This window comes from Branchiostoma lanceolatum, chromosome 18, assembly GCF_035083965.1.
Source record: "Branchiostoma lanceolatum isolate klBraLanc5 chromosome 18, klBraLanc5.hap2, whole genome shotgun sequence".
Classification (NCBI taxonomy): domain Eukaryota; kingdom Metazoa; phylum Chordata; class Leptocardii; order Amphioxiformes; family Branchiostomatidae; genus Branchiostoma; species Branchiostoma lanceolatum.
Genome location: NC_089739.1, coordinates 6,855,302 through 6,870,081, shown reverse-complemented (window position 1 = coordinate 6,870,081; position 14,780 = coordinate 6,855,302). Strand labels below are relative to the sequence as shown.

The 14,780-nt window shown below is 38.2% G+C and overlaps 2 protein-coding genes across 6 annotated transcripts in view; one reads left to right on the top strand and one right to left on the bottom strand.

The window, feature by feature from the left end:
• Positions 1–11,891, top strand: part of LOC136423745 (solute carrier organic anion transporter family member 5A1-like) — a 27,566-nt gene extending 15,675 nt beyond the window's left edge. For 4 of the 5 annotated variants that reach the window (XM_066412011.1, XM_066412012.1, XM_066412013.1 and 1 more), the window contains exons 4-10: positions 2,375–2,539; positions 2,918–3,119; positions 3,663–3,825; positions 4,745–4,917; positions 5,738–5,911; positions 6,261–6,442; positions 7,680–11,891. In XM_066412011.1, the coding sequence (XP_066268108.1) occupies positions 2,375–2,539; positions 2,918–3,119; positions 3,663–3,825; positions 4,745–4,917; positions 5,738–5,911; positions 6,261–6,442; positions 7,680–7,927 (1,307 nt within the window). In that variant the 3' untranslated portion in view covers positions 7,928–11,891. Of the gene's footprint in view, positions 1–2,374; positions 2,540–2,917; positions 3,120–3,662; positions 3,826–4,744; positions 4,918–5,737; positions 5,912–6,260; positions 6,443–7,538 lie in introns of all 5 variants that reach the window. The other variant, XM_066412015.1, reaches the window with a different exon arrangement.
• Positions 11,863–14,780, bottom strand: LOC136423746 (uncharacterized). Its single transcript, XM_066412016.1, has 4 exons — positions 14,546–14,780; positions 14,275–14,394; positions 13,743–13,811; positions 11,863–13,454 (listed from the first exon to the last, which is right to left on the bottom strand). The coding sequence occupies exons 1-4, from the start codon at positions 14,669–14,671 to the stop codon at positions 13,395–13,397; spliced, it is 375 nt and encodes a 124-aa protein (XP_066268113.1). The 5' UTR covers positions 14,672–14,780; the 3' UTR covers positions 11,863–13,394.

Genomic DNA, 14,780 nt, shown 5'->3' with positions numbered 1-14,780 from the left:
CCTGCAAAAGTGCAAATGCACCCAGTATTTCGAGCCCTGCATTAATAGTAGTTCTTGTCTATACTACTTTGATATCTCTGCCTTTTACCTCTTGTTGATTTTTACCTCTTGTCTGTGATGAATAATTTTCTTCAATCTACAGACCCTCAGCTTTCTCTGTTCTTGACGGTGCTCCTTTTAGCTGTCATCCTCCAAAGGTACAGTGTTCTGAGAGCACCTACTCTACTACTTATTTTCTTACCACTATGACTCCCTAGCTCTATAGCTGGTTTACTGTATTCATATTCATCTGAAGTACAGCTAGTAGGTACCCGTATAATTTCCTCTTCCTTCAAAGTAAAAACTCTTGGTAGTCATTGAATCTTCCACCATCTGTTGAAATCACTCTAGATATTTATGTTCATTTACTTTTGCGATAATTTTCTCTCATGGCAAGAGAGAAAAGGAGGTTTTTGTGGTGTGTTAAATTCACAGTTGAAACAATTCTGTGGAACAATATTTAATCATACATCGGAATCCCAGGGAAACTGTGGAAATAAAACCACTGAGAAAGTTTCCAGATTTACAGTAATGTCTTTTCATCAAAGTCTGGTATTCTAATCACAAATTGTAAACAGTATTTAGATTCTGACAAACAGTGAAAGTGAAATGTCAAATATGGCTTTCTAAATTTAAAGTTACAAGACGAGACATTAGTTGTCTATGGCAAACATAGCCAGATGCCACTTTGTAAAGAAGTTTGCTTCTTGTTCCTCTGTCAGTAAAATCATTTCAAAAACAAAATTTCCATTAAAGCATAAACCTAGAAGTTCTACAGTCACCTAACTACCTGAAATTTGCATGGGACAACAGTTGTCATTTTTTTTTCATATCCATCCATTGAAACAAAACAGAAAAGGTTTTGTTACAATAGTTTAAATGGCTCTTTGGTCTCTTAAACTTTAAAGGTGTTATTTTTCTAAAAGTGGGCCTGGAATGTGACATTTGAAATGGGAGAATTGCTTTGATGTGGTTGGCTGGCTGGTTTGTATACAGTTGGGGCTTGACCAACCAGCAGGAATGTTGTAGTTTAGACTGCTTCTGCTGCTGGGCTTTAAGCCCCTGTCTCACTGGACCTGTGGCACATTAGTGACCTCACTGCGACCAAGCGATTTGACAGCGTGCTAAACGAATTTCATTGATAGAAAACAAAATTTAATCTTTTTACGCTTTGTGTGGTTTGTTGTCTTTTTTAGTCATACTTGTACATTTTGCATGATACATGTATATTCCCATGATAAAGTCAAGAGTAACACAAATCCAATTTACATGTTAATGTAGGATGCAGGGAGGCCCCCAACGTGCCAGGGGTCCAGTGAGATAGGCATTTTAGGTGGCTTTTATGTAGTTACTTAGCCGACACCAGTCTTTGATTTCTTGGTTTTCACTTTTGATGCAGAAGTGAAAATTGATTCAACAGTATGATTATAAAAGTTTTTTTAAGAAAACAAACTTATTAACATGAAAGTCAGATGATTTGTACAGGTTCATAAGCTTGTTCACGGTTTGAGGTGCATGTGCGCAAGGTCAAAGGTGAAAGAAAGCTCCTAGTTTTGTAAACAGTTCTTGTCTAAATCATTCTGGATAAACGCAGATACATGTCTTGACCCTGATCCTGTTCTCACTTTTGAATTAAGGCATTCGTATTTCAACAGTCAAAGTCTACAGAAGTGATTTGCAAGATTTTTTGCCAGAATGTAATGAGATTCAGTGTTGGGAGCATCTATTCTATAGTGGATAGCCTTTATTCTGAACGGGGCTGGTTGTCCAAACACCGACTGACCCAACCCTCACTTTTGAATAAATGCATTTGTATTCCAGCAGTCAATGGGTACAGAAGTGTATTGAACCATGATCCTAAATTGTCTTTACATCATTACCATTTACAAAGTTTGTAAAACCTGGTTTTCCAGTTCTTCCCTTCAGTCGCTGACGAAAGACGCTGACTGTTTCAAAAGTTTATCCAGTTGCTTGAGTAACTGTCTTTTGGCGTATTTTATTTGGATGTCTAGCCTTCATTGATGCACAGAGGGGATTTGTGTCTCCTGCCTCTAAAGCCCCTGTCACACTTGTGCTTATATACAAGCCCGTATGAGTTGCACATTAACATGTTTTTGGTCAAGATTGAGTTTTCAGCCCAAGAAGTCATTTCCTTGATTCTATAAGTACTAGGCTGCACAACGGTGGGTCAACACAGAAAACAACTTCCTTCCCGCAAACTTTCCTAAAACCTAAGAAATGTTAATGCGCAACTCATGCGCACTTGAATATACGCACAAGTGTGACAGGGCCCTAACACATTGCTCTTACATCATCGTCCTGCCCCCCTCCCCAGGCCTCCCCCGCGCCGTGTGGAGACTCGTCACCAACGTCACCTTCATCACCATTTCTGTCGCCTGTGCCATGGAAGTCTCCATCGTCAGCGGTTTCCTCACCTTTCTCTCCAAGTTCATCGAACTGCAGTACGAGAAAACGGCCTCTAGTGCCAACATTTTAACAGGTAAGCAATTATCAGTTTCTTTTTTTCTTAAAGTTAACAAAAGCTGGCCAATTCAGTGGTGACTTATTGTTGTCAATCTTGAAATATTTGCAACCACTGTGGTTTTATTATACTCAGGGCTGTCTCTAGGACCTGTTCCTCTGTCCTGGGACTGAAATTTGCATTTTGGGATGGGTCAAAACTTCAGCCCTTCCGACCCAAAAATCTGAACTTCTTGACATGAAACTGATGAAAATGTATTTTGAAAGGACAGATTTGATTATGAAAATCAACATCATGGGCTCCTAAAAAATGACTTGGATAGAAAAAAAAAAAAATCTGGAGACAGCCATGTACCATGAACATTATGTATGAAATTCAATCTTTCTCTCTTTTCAGGCGTTGTTGCCGTACCGGCGGCGTTTATCGGAATCTTTGGGGGCGGGTTCCTCATGAAGAGGTTCAACATCCAGCCGAAGGCGGCCGCGGCGCTGACGCTGCTCTGCAACTTCGTCTCCCTGCTGCTCATCCTCACCCTGTTCCCCGTGGGCTGCGGCAATCCCAGCATTCCTGGCATCACTGTGCCTTTCTTTTCAGACAGGTAGGTCCAAGATTAGCCTGATATCCATCCTAGTGCTCGAAATACTTTTCTCCCTCAGAAAGCCAGTCAAAAGCCAAGTTACCCCATCAGCATTTCAGGTTGCTCCACTTCCAAGTTATACTTCTAGTAATTTTTTTTCAACTTCTTATCCTTTTTCTTTTGTTCCATTCAACTTGTTCTATTAGATTTTTAGATTCTTATCTTAGCAAGCAGTTAACACAAAAACAGTAAAGAATTGAAATACATGTGTGTACATGTGGAAATTTTGTTTCATCTGCGTAGCTACATTAACAAGAAGGCTATTTAATTCACCCCCAGAAATAAAATAGTGGCTGATTCATGTCACTGGAATCATATCATATCAGAGAAATGATTTGCATTTGAACATCCACCTAGAATATAGGTACACTATCCTACATTACATGGTATTATATAGCATTTGAGAATATATATTGCTACAGTAACAGTTAAATTTTCTCTCTACAAAACAGAGTTCTGTAAAAGATCTAACACTAATAATGTTATATTTTGTTGTTTTCCCAGCTCGTTAGCGAACGTGAACCTAACCTCCACCTGTAACGTGAACTGCGGCTGCACGTTTGAGGGATACGCTCCGGTCTGCTACCAACCGGATCAGCTGACGTTTTTCTCACCCTGTCAAGCTGGCTGCACGCAGAAAAGTCTGATTCCTGGGACCAAAGTCAATGTAGGTGTCTTCTATCTATTTAGTGTCATAACCTAAATGACATTGATCATGACCTCAATGAAAAGCAGCCATCAGGCTTTTTGAGTTTTTCATTAATAAAAAAAGGCTCAAACAAACAAATAATCTTGTTATAAAGCAGTCTTAAATCCATCCATGATTCTTGAAAAGCTTATCAATCTGTATAGTATTATATTTGTGGAAATGATAAAGTTTGTTCAGTTTGGCACATCCAAAACTATACCTGTCCCTAGTGCTGAAAATAGTATCTGAGAGTGTTACTGCAATAACAGTGATGCTACTGTTTGTTTTATTACATTTGTAGCATTTACTGCAGTAGATGACAAGGTGGTTGATAGCAAAAACAAAGGCTTTTTTCGTCTGTTGGTACCAAAACATGTGTATGTGATCTTTTGATTTTTCTTCTTCAACTGGGAAAAAAATTAAACATCGTATCCGAAAACCGTTAAATTGGTGTGGCCTGAATCAGTTGAATTAACTAGTGAAAACATCCATCTGATCAATTGTCAAAAGATTCTCACTATATAGATATATAGTATTAACATAATTTATGTATGATAGAGATAAAGTTTTTTTCAAAACCATGCCTCTCCTTGGTGCTGAACAACAATTCCATTGGTGTTGATAGCATGCATCAGTAGTAAAAACATCCATCTGTTGAATTGTCAAAGGATAAACAAAATATAGCATCATTTCATTCACATAGAAAAGATAGATTTTTTTTCAAAACCATGCCTGTGCTTGGTGCTAACACTATTCCATTGGCGCTATTGCAACCTTAACAGTGACACTACTGGTTGGGTTGATGTCATCTTTCTGTTAACATCTCATCAAAAACCTTGTTTGACTAAAGAAGATGAAAGAGAGGAATAACAAACTTTGTATTTGTGTATTTTTTCAGAACTACACGGAGTGTGGGTGTTTGACAGGCGGTGCGGGGGGTCCACACGGACACATCACGTCAGGGAAGTGCAGCTCTGACTGTAACATGCTGCCCGTCTTCATGCTGCTTCTGTTCATCATCGTTCTCATCTCCACAACATCACAGGTCCCCGCTCTCATGGTCACCATCAGGTCAGTAAACAATCTCCTTGGTAACTGTTAGTAAGTAGTTAACAGTAAACAAATGGTTCTCTCATGGTCACCATCAAGTCAGTAGACAATCTCCATGGTAACCGTTAGTAAGTAGTTAACAGTAAACAAATGGTTCTCTCATGGTCACCATCAAGTCAGTAGACAATTTCCATGGTAACTGCTAGTAAGTAGTTAACAGTAAACAAATGGTTCTCTCATGGTCACCATCAGGTCAGTAAACAATCTCCATGGGAACAGTTGATAAAATAAACAATTGCCATGTTTGTTTTTGTTTTTCATCATCTTTATTTTAATTTCCACAGTATAATAAACATAAGTGTCAACCAGAGCTATTTTGTACATTTTCAAGTTTTCTCAAGGTACAATGATTTACAAGTAGTGGTGCAAGTGTATAGATAACTAAATTCAATACATGTTCTAGCATTACTATTCATATCGATAACATTCTTGGGAATTAGCATATAAATAACATGAGAGCACATGGTTCATAATTGCCATGGTTACTGTCAGTAAACAAAGTTCATACATCTAGCTGCTTTCAGTTAACAGGAAACAAATATCATGGAGTTCCTTTCAATCAGCTTTCAATAAATAGTAAGCAAATGAGCCCTTGATTACTCTTATTAAACAACATTTAACTACTATAATGGTCTTACTAAACACCATATACAAATGCCATAGTTACATGTATATTCAATTAAGATATGCCACGGTGGTTTCTGTAAAGGGAAAATGAATCAACTGACTTGTTACTCAGTAGGTAGTAACGTAAGTTTCTTCTTTGAAATCTTTTCCACAGGTCTGTAAGTGAGGAGGACAAGCCGTTTGCATTAGGACTCCAGATTGTTTTCCTGCGGGCGCTGGGCTACCTTCCCGCGCCGATATACTACGGTCGCGTCATCGACTCCACCTGTCTCCTCTGGCAGACGGAATGCGACAGCAGAGGGCTCTGCTACGTTTACGACAACATAAAGTACGCAACCACTTTTGAATTTCTGATCTTACTTGTATTTCCCATGCATACTGTTAATTCATTGATTTTGAGATAGAAGGGAAATGAAAGTTTTCACACCATTTTAGAGTAGGGTTGACTCAGATGAACTTTCATGCCCATACATGTAATTCATGATGTTAATTTTCAAAACCATGCCTATCCTTGGTGCTGAACAACAATTGCATTGGTGTTATTGGCCTACATCCATCTGACGAATTGTCAAAGAACAACAATATGTAGCATCACTTTATTCATATGGAAAAGAGAGATTTTTTCAAAACTATGCCTGCCCTTAGTGCTGAACAGCAATTCCATCGGTTAATTTCAGGTACAGACACTACTACATCGGCCTGTGTGCAGGACTGAAGGGGATAGGCTTCCTCTTTTTCCTCATCGCGTGGCTTTTCTTCAGACCAAGACGGGAGGACTCTGACGAGATTGCGGATCACGAAATTTCCGACGACAACATCTCCACAATATCTGGGCACATGGATCATCGCAATGTCTTAGGTGGGAGAGACATTTATTTTTCTCCCCTTTTTTTGTGTAATGGTCTACTCCATGGAAGTTACTCAGTTTTACCTAAGGGCCAGTCCATTTGTTCATTTGTAGAGGGATAAAATCTCAGATTTTTCCATCCATAAAACAAGAGACTTTCTAATTGGTAAGCTTTCTAGTATCCATTGTTGTAATCATCTATAGCTTGCCATGGGGATGTAAAAGGTTTCTAGAACAAACAAAAAAGCTAACAAGGAGGCAAAAACTTCATCTGAGGTTGGTGATAAAAATATGAACTGTTTACTTAGAAAATTGGTTCAACAAACGAGGGTTGTCTCCAGGACCTGTCCCTTCGTCCCTGGATGGAAATTTGCTTGTCTTAATGGGTAAAATTTTATCCCATTCCAATAAAAGGCCTGCGATAGATAAACTCCCCCCTCCACCCAACAATGAGTTGGACGGACAAAAATTAAAGCTGGAGACAGCCTGAGACAAACATCTTCACATCTCCATCCCTATGCACTAGTCGTATCTGTATCACCAGCCAGCACTATCTTGGTTTGTCTGTAGATCCAGCTCTTTCACTACTTCTCTCTCTGCTCTGTACAGTTTCCTGTTAGCTGGTCTGTCTTCTTCTCTCTTCTCAAACTCTCCTGGTTCCTCCTTGTCTACCCTCTTGGGCTCCTTACTGGTAACTACATGATTTGCACATAACACCTCAACTGTCTTGAATACAGTCTGATTGGATATCTGTAGCATTTTAAGAATTTTCTTGTTTTGTAAGCCACAGTGTGAAGAAAAATTATTAGAATTTCTCTGAATTTCCTAGTGTATTTCTGTATCTGTATGCTATTAGCTGGTATATAACCTCTATTCAGAGTAACACCCCAGTTTCGCAGGCACCTGGCGTGTCAGTAGCTGGTTACATTTCACTGAATAGCCAGTCACACTTAACCTTTTATGTTTGCAGTAAAGAGGTCACCGTGAAAAAGGGAACATAAAACCAATGCGAACATTTCCCCTTCTACTGTACTGTACCTTTTTAAATGGAACTGATTTAAAGAGTTTTGTTTTGCTTGTTGTTATTTTATGTTACGTTTAACTCCAGGGTTGAGATCCTACATGGCAGGGATTTCTTAGTTTCTTATTTTTGGTACCATTACTTACCATACCACCAGGCAAAAGACCCTGAGTAAAAATTATACCCTTTTTTAAAATGATTCATTGTGATATTTTTATAAAACTCCAGGGTTGAGATCCTACATGGCAGGGATAGTCCACTCCGTCGAGTCACTGGACTCAGACTACGCACACCACCACGGGGGCGGGTCGCGCCGCAACAGCTGGCACCACGACGATCACTATGGCAACCCACATCCCTATGACATCCAGTTCGGCCCGCGCCCTCGCAGACTCACATCGCCGTTATCGATGGATTCCATGTTACCCTCCGACCAGAGTATGCTTTCCTTTGTGAGCTTTGAGAGTAACGTATGATGAAGAGAGCTGTGAATCAATCAATGGAGAACTTTGGGGGAATATATGATCGGTTTTAGGGGGTCTCTACTTAAACGTGGCATCGTGTGTTGGCGTAATGGTCAGGGTGTTTGGCTCAGAACCCAGAGGTATTGGGTTCGAACCCCCTGACATGCCACCGATGTTGTGCCCTTGGGAAAGGCACATAACATGACTTTCCTCACTCCACCCAGGTGTAAGAATGGGCACCTGACTTTGGTCAGGGAGGTAAAGGGCTTTTGAATGAGAGGGTTGGGCTCCGCCTTCCAATACTGTGCCCTAGACACAGTAGATAACAACCCACTGCCCCTACGACCTCAAAAAGGCTATGGGACTACCTTTTACCTTTTTCCTTAAATGATGAACTGGTAGCCACTGATGCGTTTGAAGATTATAACATTTAATTTGGGTCTTAAAACACTTTGTGTAGTTTTGATGTGCTTGTATGGATGTTTTCAAGGGTCACACCAAATAATTGTCTTGTTTCTGGGTATCAAGATATATTAAAACTAGATTTCAACAAAATCACAGGTATTTTAATAGTATATGGATTCAGGAATCATCAACCCATATCCTAGAGTTTATCATCTTGATTTTTATGAAAAAGGTTAATCATATTAGTAAGAGTGGATTCAGTGTCCACAATATTCAGAAAATTTGACAATCACATTATGACAACAACAGTTACATCTTTTAGCTACATCTATTTCCTGTACTTTTAGCTACATCTATGTGCTTAGCATTGTCGTTTCTTAGCATTAGTATTGGAAAAAGAAAACTGTCAGGTTTTCCCAAATATATAAGGTATTTATTAAGTTAACTTGCAAGTTTGAGAATTTGAGAATTTCTGGTCTCAAAATAGGGTCTCTTTGAAACCAGTTGCTAGATATGTGCTACTTTTACTCTAAGTTGAGGATGCTTTTTCTGAAACCAGTACAAAAATAGGATTCTTTATTAAACTTATATGATATAATTATATACTTTGCATGAATGCAGAGCTATATTGATTATCCTTAAACTATGCAGTACCGAAATTATTGATAATGCTGCTTGATTATTTGCTTATTACAACCTCAGGAATTTCCAATATCTTCCCAATAATCGTAATTCCAAACACAGTATATTCAAGTCAAAATCAAGGGCTTTTTAGAATAGCACATTTCTTCTCAAAACTAGCTCATACAAGGCATGAAAATGGCTGCTTGATTCTTTTGAAAAATTTGCTAAAATATTCCAGAGTTAATGTTAAGTCATCTACTTTCATGGTGGTTTTATTTTGTGGAAGGGAGAAAAGGGGGGTTTTTCCAGTGTTTTTAAATTCACAGTCAAAACAGTTCTCTAAGTATAGAAGAAATGGTTTGCGATGTCACAAATTCGTGATGGAGAGGTCATCACAAAAGCCATGAAAATAAAACCACCGTGAAATTTCAAGATCTACAGTACCACTGAACCCCAACTTCTATATTTCCCAGAAATCCTTTAGATGTCCCATAATTCAAACCTTCCAAAATTGTTTAGCAATATCACACAGATATCGCACTTATAGTTGAAGATTCATAGACATTGTCTGAGACAATAATTCTTTGTCTAATATATCAAATAAATTACTGTCACAGTGGTGCTAAGGTTTGAGGTAGATTCTCCAAAGCCACTTTTTTAATGAAGATCTTTTGGACAATTTGCCATTTGAAAAATGCAAATTTAGGGATATAAAGTCACTTTAACATCTTCAGTTTATCCTTGTTCCAAATTGCTCATTGAAGACAGCAGAACTTAGCGGGAAGGGAGTTGAAATAAAGATTTTACACAGTCTCTTTGATATTTCAAGACATTTCCTAAATCATCAATATTAAAGAATACTTGTCATGAATTAATGATATCAAATGTATAAATTACACAGTGCTAGCAACTGCCTAGCTCAATACTATTGTAGCTCAATACTATTGTAGTTGTATCAGAAGGTTTGCTAGGATTTCTTTCTTAGGAAATTTTATAAGGTGGTAACATAAATTGTTTGCAGATTTAGAGTCCAACTTAGATCCAGTGATTTCTTTGGCAATCTACACTAATTTTGAGATTATACAATTACAGTATTATATATGATTTTCAACAGTATTATACATAATGTTTATGAAGTTAATATGTATTTTGGAGGGAACTTATTTAATTATGTCAACTTTCTAGTTTAGGGGAGGTAGCATGTAAAGGGTTGTCAACTGTTTTCAATGCCTATCAACAATGATCATTTAAATTTCAGTACTTGTGTTACATTCAATAATATTTCTGTGAGCTACCTCTTCTCAAATCCCATATGAACTAAAATGCACAATGACTATCTTAGAAGTTCATAGAGTTTTTAGAAAATTTCTCGAGAGAAATTTCCCAAAGACTTTCTTAGAGATGCTTCTTCTGCTGCTAAAATTGTCTTGAAGACAACTTGAAGCTTGATGTAATCTATGACTACTGAAGCTATGCATCTATGTGCCTTTGGAAACTCTTGTGATCTGTATATTTTTGAAAACGTGGCATGCGTTTGTAAATAATCCATTGTAAGTTATACTATGTATGATAATTTAGAACAATCCGGATATATTGTGTTCTTAAAAATGCAAGATATTCTAACGGCATGTGTATGCTATGTTTTAGTCTGTTGCACTTTATAATGAGCTTGATGCTTTGTTATCTAATATGGTATTAGGACATGATAGCAAATTATTCTCATTTAAGGTTGCATAATAAGGAGGTAGAGTTTAGGACTTGTTTGTAGTGAAGTTTGTTTATTTGCAGATGATTCAAGGCTTTGAATGCTTGTCATTTAAGAAATATATAATTATGTAGTCCTATATTATTGCAAGGATCAGACCAACTAAGGTCTTGAAATTCTAGGGGTATTTGTCTCATAGAAATGTTAAAATCTTAAACACAGTGTTGTTGACCACTTTATTACGTCCAGTTGTGATGTGAACTGGCCGGGCTGGATCAACATGGAAAAGGTAAAAATCAAAATGGCTGCACCCCATTGGTGTTGCCAAAAAACTGTACCACAACCATTTTGACATTTGCTGGTCTTTGCAGGTTTTACGTGGATCTTTAGTTTGGTAGAAAGTTAGCTAGTTTTCTTCCCTTCAGCAATTCTTTTGTTGCATTATGGATACAACAATTGACAATCATCTCTAGATTTAAAGAAAAATGCTTAAAAGCGAGCATCTTTTACATACAGCCAAAGACAAGGCAGTCTATAGAAGATTTAGACATATCATGTTCAGGTTTACATATCTTTAGATGTGCCTTTGTCTCCTCACCTATGTTTTGGGTAAGGAAAAGCTCAACCAACTAAAATGAGATACGGCAACCACTGACAGTCTATTGTGGTTACCATGGCAACCCTCAGCAGGCTGGAAGGTTACCATGGCAACCCAAACCAGTGTTGCCATGGTAATGCACTGCAGGGGTCACCATGGCAACCCACACATTGTTACTATGGCAACCTGCACCAAAGTAGAGTGTTTACCATGGCAACCCACACATGGAAAAGTGGTTACCATGGCAACCCACTCATGGATAGAGTGGTTGCCATGGCAACCCATAGATTCGTGAGTGGTAACCATTGTAACTTGGCTTCTCTGATTGCTACATGCATATCACTTGCAATTTGACCTATGTGGAAACTACACATGACTTGTGCTTGCAGGACTCTGCTGTTAAATATATTCAATTTTAGTAGATAGAAAAAAAACAATGTACATTCAACATCTATAATATAAAGTGCCTATAAAGATTTGAGCCTGTAAATAATCCGTCTATTCTGGAATCTGATGATCTAATATATTGAAGGGTGTGTATCTGTGTATATTTTGGTGACAATATTCTGTAGAATATATGTTGTATTTAGATGAAAATGATACATTGAAACGCTCTTTGTGGAAATAAAGGATGTTTATTGATATTTTGTCTCTGTTCTGTTTGTTTATATTTTCATTTCATAAAAGACAGTAGGCATGATACTAGCATAAGACATAACACAAGTCGTACAATTTCACATACAATTCTATGCCTGACATAGGCTAGATAATTAGTAAGTTAGTTTAAGCACTAGAGATTTTATCATGTACATTGTTGTACTATACATGTATATATATAGACCAAGTGCATTTTATGATGATATTACATACAGATATATATACTGTCTTACTATACAAACAGACTTGTGTTACAGCAAAACATTTCTGTTTCATTCATAAACCGACACAAACTTACTGTACATCTGCAATTTTCTTTTACAAGCTCAATAAGTTGATATAGCATTGACGCATCCCACGACTTATAACATAACCACTCAGTAATTCATCCCTCAGCAATTCCGAAATTTGAAAAAAAATCTTTGTATACAAAGTCATAACTTTCTTGGTGAAAAGAGTTTTGAACAAATTAGGTATATATGATTTTGCAGAAAGATGGACATTTGAAGGAACTGCAGTGATGTAAGAAAATTTCTTGGAACTTTATGTAAATTTCTTGGAAATTATTTGAAGGAACTAAAGTGATGTAAGAAAATTCCTTGTCATGTCCAGTGGCCCCCTGGAACAACAGGAAATTTTAGAAGTGCCCCAACTCCTCTCAGAGCAATGTTGGCCCCACATTGTCATCAAGGAGTTGGGGCGATTTTGAAAAAGGAATACAGTTTTTCTCGTGGTCATGTGTGTCTGTTTAGGGATGAAATACATGTAGATGTAACAAAAAGTAGATCATAATGTAAACATGTACAGAAATATATGGATAGCTTACAAAGTTGCATAGCTATTTTGAGGGTGGAAATAAACATATGTACATCAAAGCAAAATGTACTACTAGGTGTTTGTACATGATTACATGTATGTGTACACATACAAAATTACAAGTCATCTTGGTGATAATCACCATCATGTAACATTACATACAGTACATGTATTTCCCTACATACACAGTCTTATAACCTACATTGTACTACAGACATTTAGTAGTACCAATGTCATGCATTGTCCACAAATTTGAAAAATGTAGAAAAAAACATTTGCTTTCGTTATTCTATACTTCACTATACATTTCACTATCGTTTTTCAATAAGACAAAACAACGTCTTTGGAAGAAGCTTCTGAATGAATACTTCACACACTATACACGTCAAACTAACATCTCAAAGGGCGTACTGTGTGGACTAAAGAGAAGTATTACAGTCTTGCAGATCGTGTAAACAAATGACATGCAATGTTATAATCGTATTCATTTAGATCAAATGTACAGTGTACATTTTTATAAGAGTCTATTTCACAGCATACAGATGTAGATGTTGGTAGAATTTTATCTTTTTACTATGAATAACAACAGAAATATTGATATGAAAACTACCCAAGACTATACTACACATGAATACACAAACTTGATGGAGGTGCAAGGAAGGAAGGAAGTCTGCCTATTCCTCGATGAATGTAGCCTTTCCGTTCTTCACCTGGAAATACTTTTTCGGGCGAGCCTTTGAAAAGACAACAGAAAATAAGGAGTAAAACAATCTACTGTGCATATTCCATCAACATTGCATCAGAGACCGTTTCTTACATGTTCAAGAAAAAGTGATTAAAACAAGCATTTTAATTTCCCATCTTCAGGTTCATTTATTCTCAGGTGAAGGTTACGTCTCATTATTCAAACATCAGCCTTTGAGAATGATCTAAATATGGCACCGATGTGGAAAATTGCTTTACACCTCTTTCTTGTTGTACATATGGGCTTTCGTAGTTACTAAAATGTGGTGGCGACTGACCTGTTCTTTCAACTCGAAGGCAGATGGCTTGCTGCAGATGTTCAGCGCAGATGTTCCAGACAAGGCCTCCTGAAATTCAACAAACGAACAAACAACAACGAATAAACAAATGTTCACATCCTTATGTTAGCAGTATTGCACCCTGAAAAAGTACGACAGGCACGGATCCTGATGACACAATCAGCACCAAGGTTTACAACAACCGTGAAGCGCCACCTGGCAGACAACCATAACACGACAGGAATAGTTCCTAATGACACTATCAGCACTAAGGTTAACACCACCCCTGAAGCGCCACCTGGCAGATAGCCATAGCACGACAGGAATAGTTCCTGATGACACAATCAGCACTAAGGTTAACACCACCCCCGAAGCGCCACCTGGCAGATACCCATAGCACGACAGGCACAGACCCTCTGATGACTCAGTCAGCACCAAGGTCAATACCAACCGTTATGTCTAAAGCCATCAGAGTGAAAGTAGGTTGTCATCATCATCACTACAAATCTCAGCCGACAATTTAATGTCTGACCTGCATCAGCATGGTGTCGATGGAGAAGCCAACCTGCGTGACGTTCTTCTGCAGTGTCAGCTTCGGTCGCACGGCGGCGCTGTTGTAAAGGGTGCGCCCATCGACGTGCTCGTTGTATGCCTGGAGGAACAATTCGAGTTAAGTTTAATACTTTAAGACTTAAGTTTACAGTAACACTAGATACAAATCAACTGTTTTCCCCCCTTTTGACTTGTATTTCTCATTAGTATATTTAGAAGAAGTAACTTCTTGAAGCACTATAGTTTCTCACCTCCAAGAGTCTGAAGACTCCCTCGGCTTCCTCCCCTCTGGCGATATGCAGCTTCCGTCCGGGTGCGCCGCGCAGTTGCAATGCTGATGAAAGCCACCTGGTGGCGCCCCGGACTAAGCTCGCCATCTCTAGATTCTCTCTTGGTCAATCCGTTGTTGTTTTTATGAAAGTTTCTGGAGGGACGAAAAACACGTCCTCTCTGCTCGGTGTGCAGGTGCTGAATGACGTGTCGACA

Coding starts and splice junctions, on each gene's coding strand:
- LOC136423746 (XM_066412016.1), bottom strand. CDS start 14,671: ATGGCGAGCTTAGTCCGGGGCGCCACCAGGTGGCTTTCATCAGCATTG. Junction 14,395..14,545: donor GAGTCTTCAGACTCTTGGAG/GTGAGAAACTAT, acceptor TTGTTCCTCCAG/GCATACAACGAGCACGTCGA. Junction 13,812..14,274: donor TCGACACCATGCTGATGCAG/GTCAGACATTAA, acceptor GTTGAATTTCAG/GAGGCCTTGTCTGGAACATC.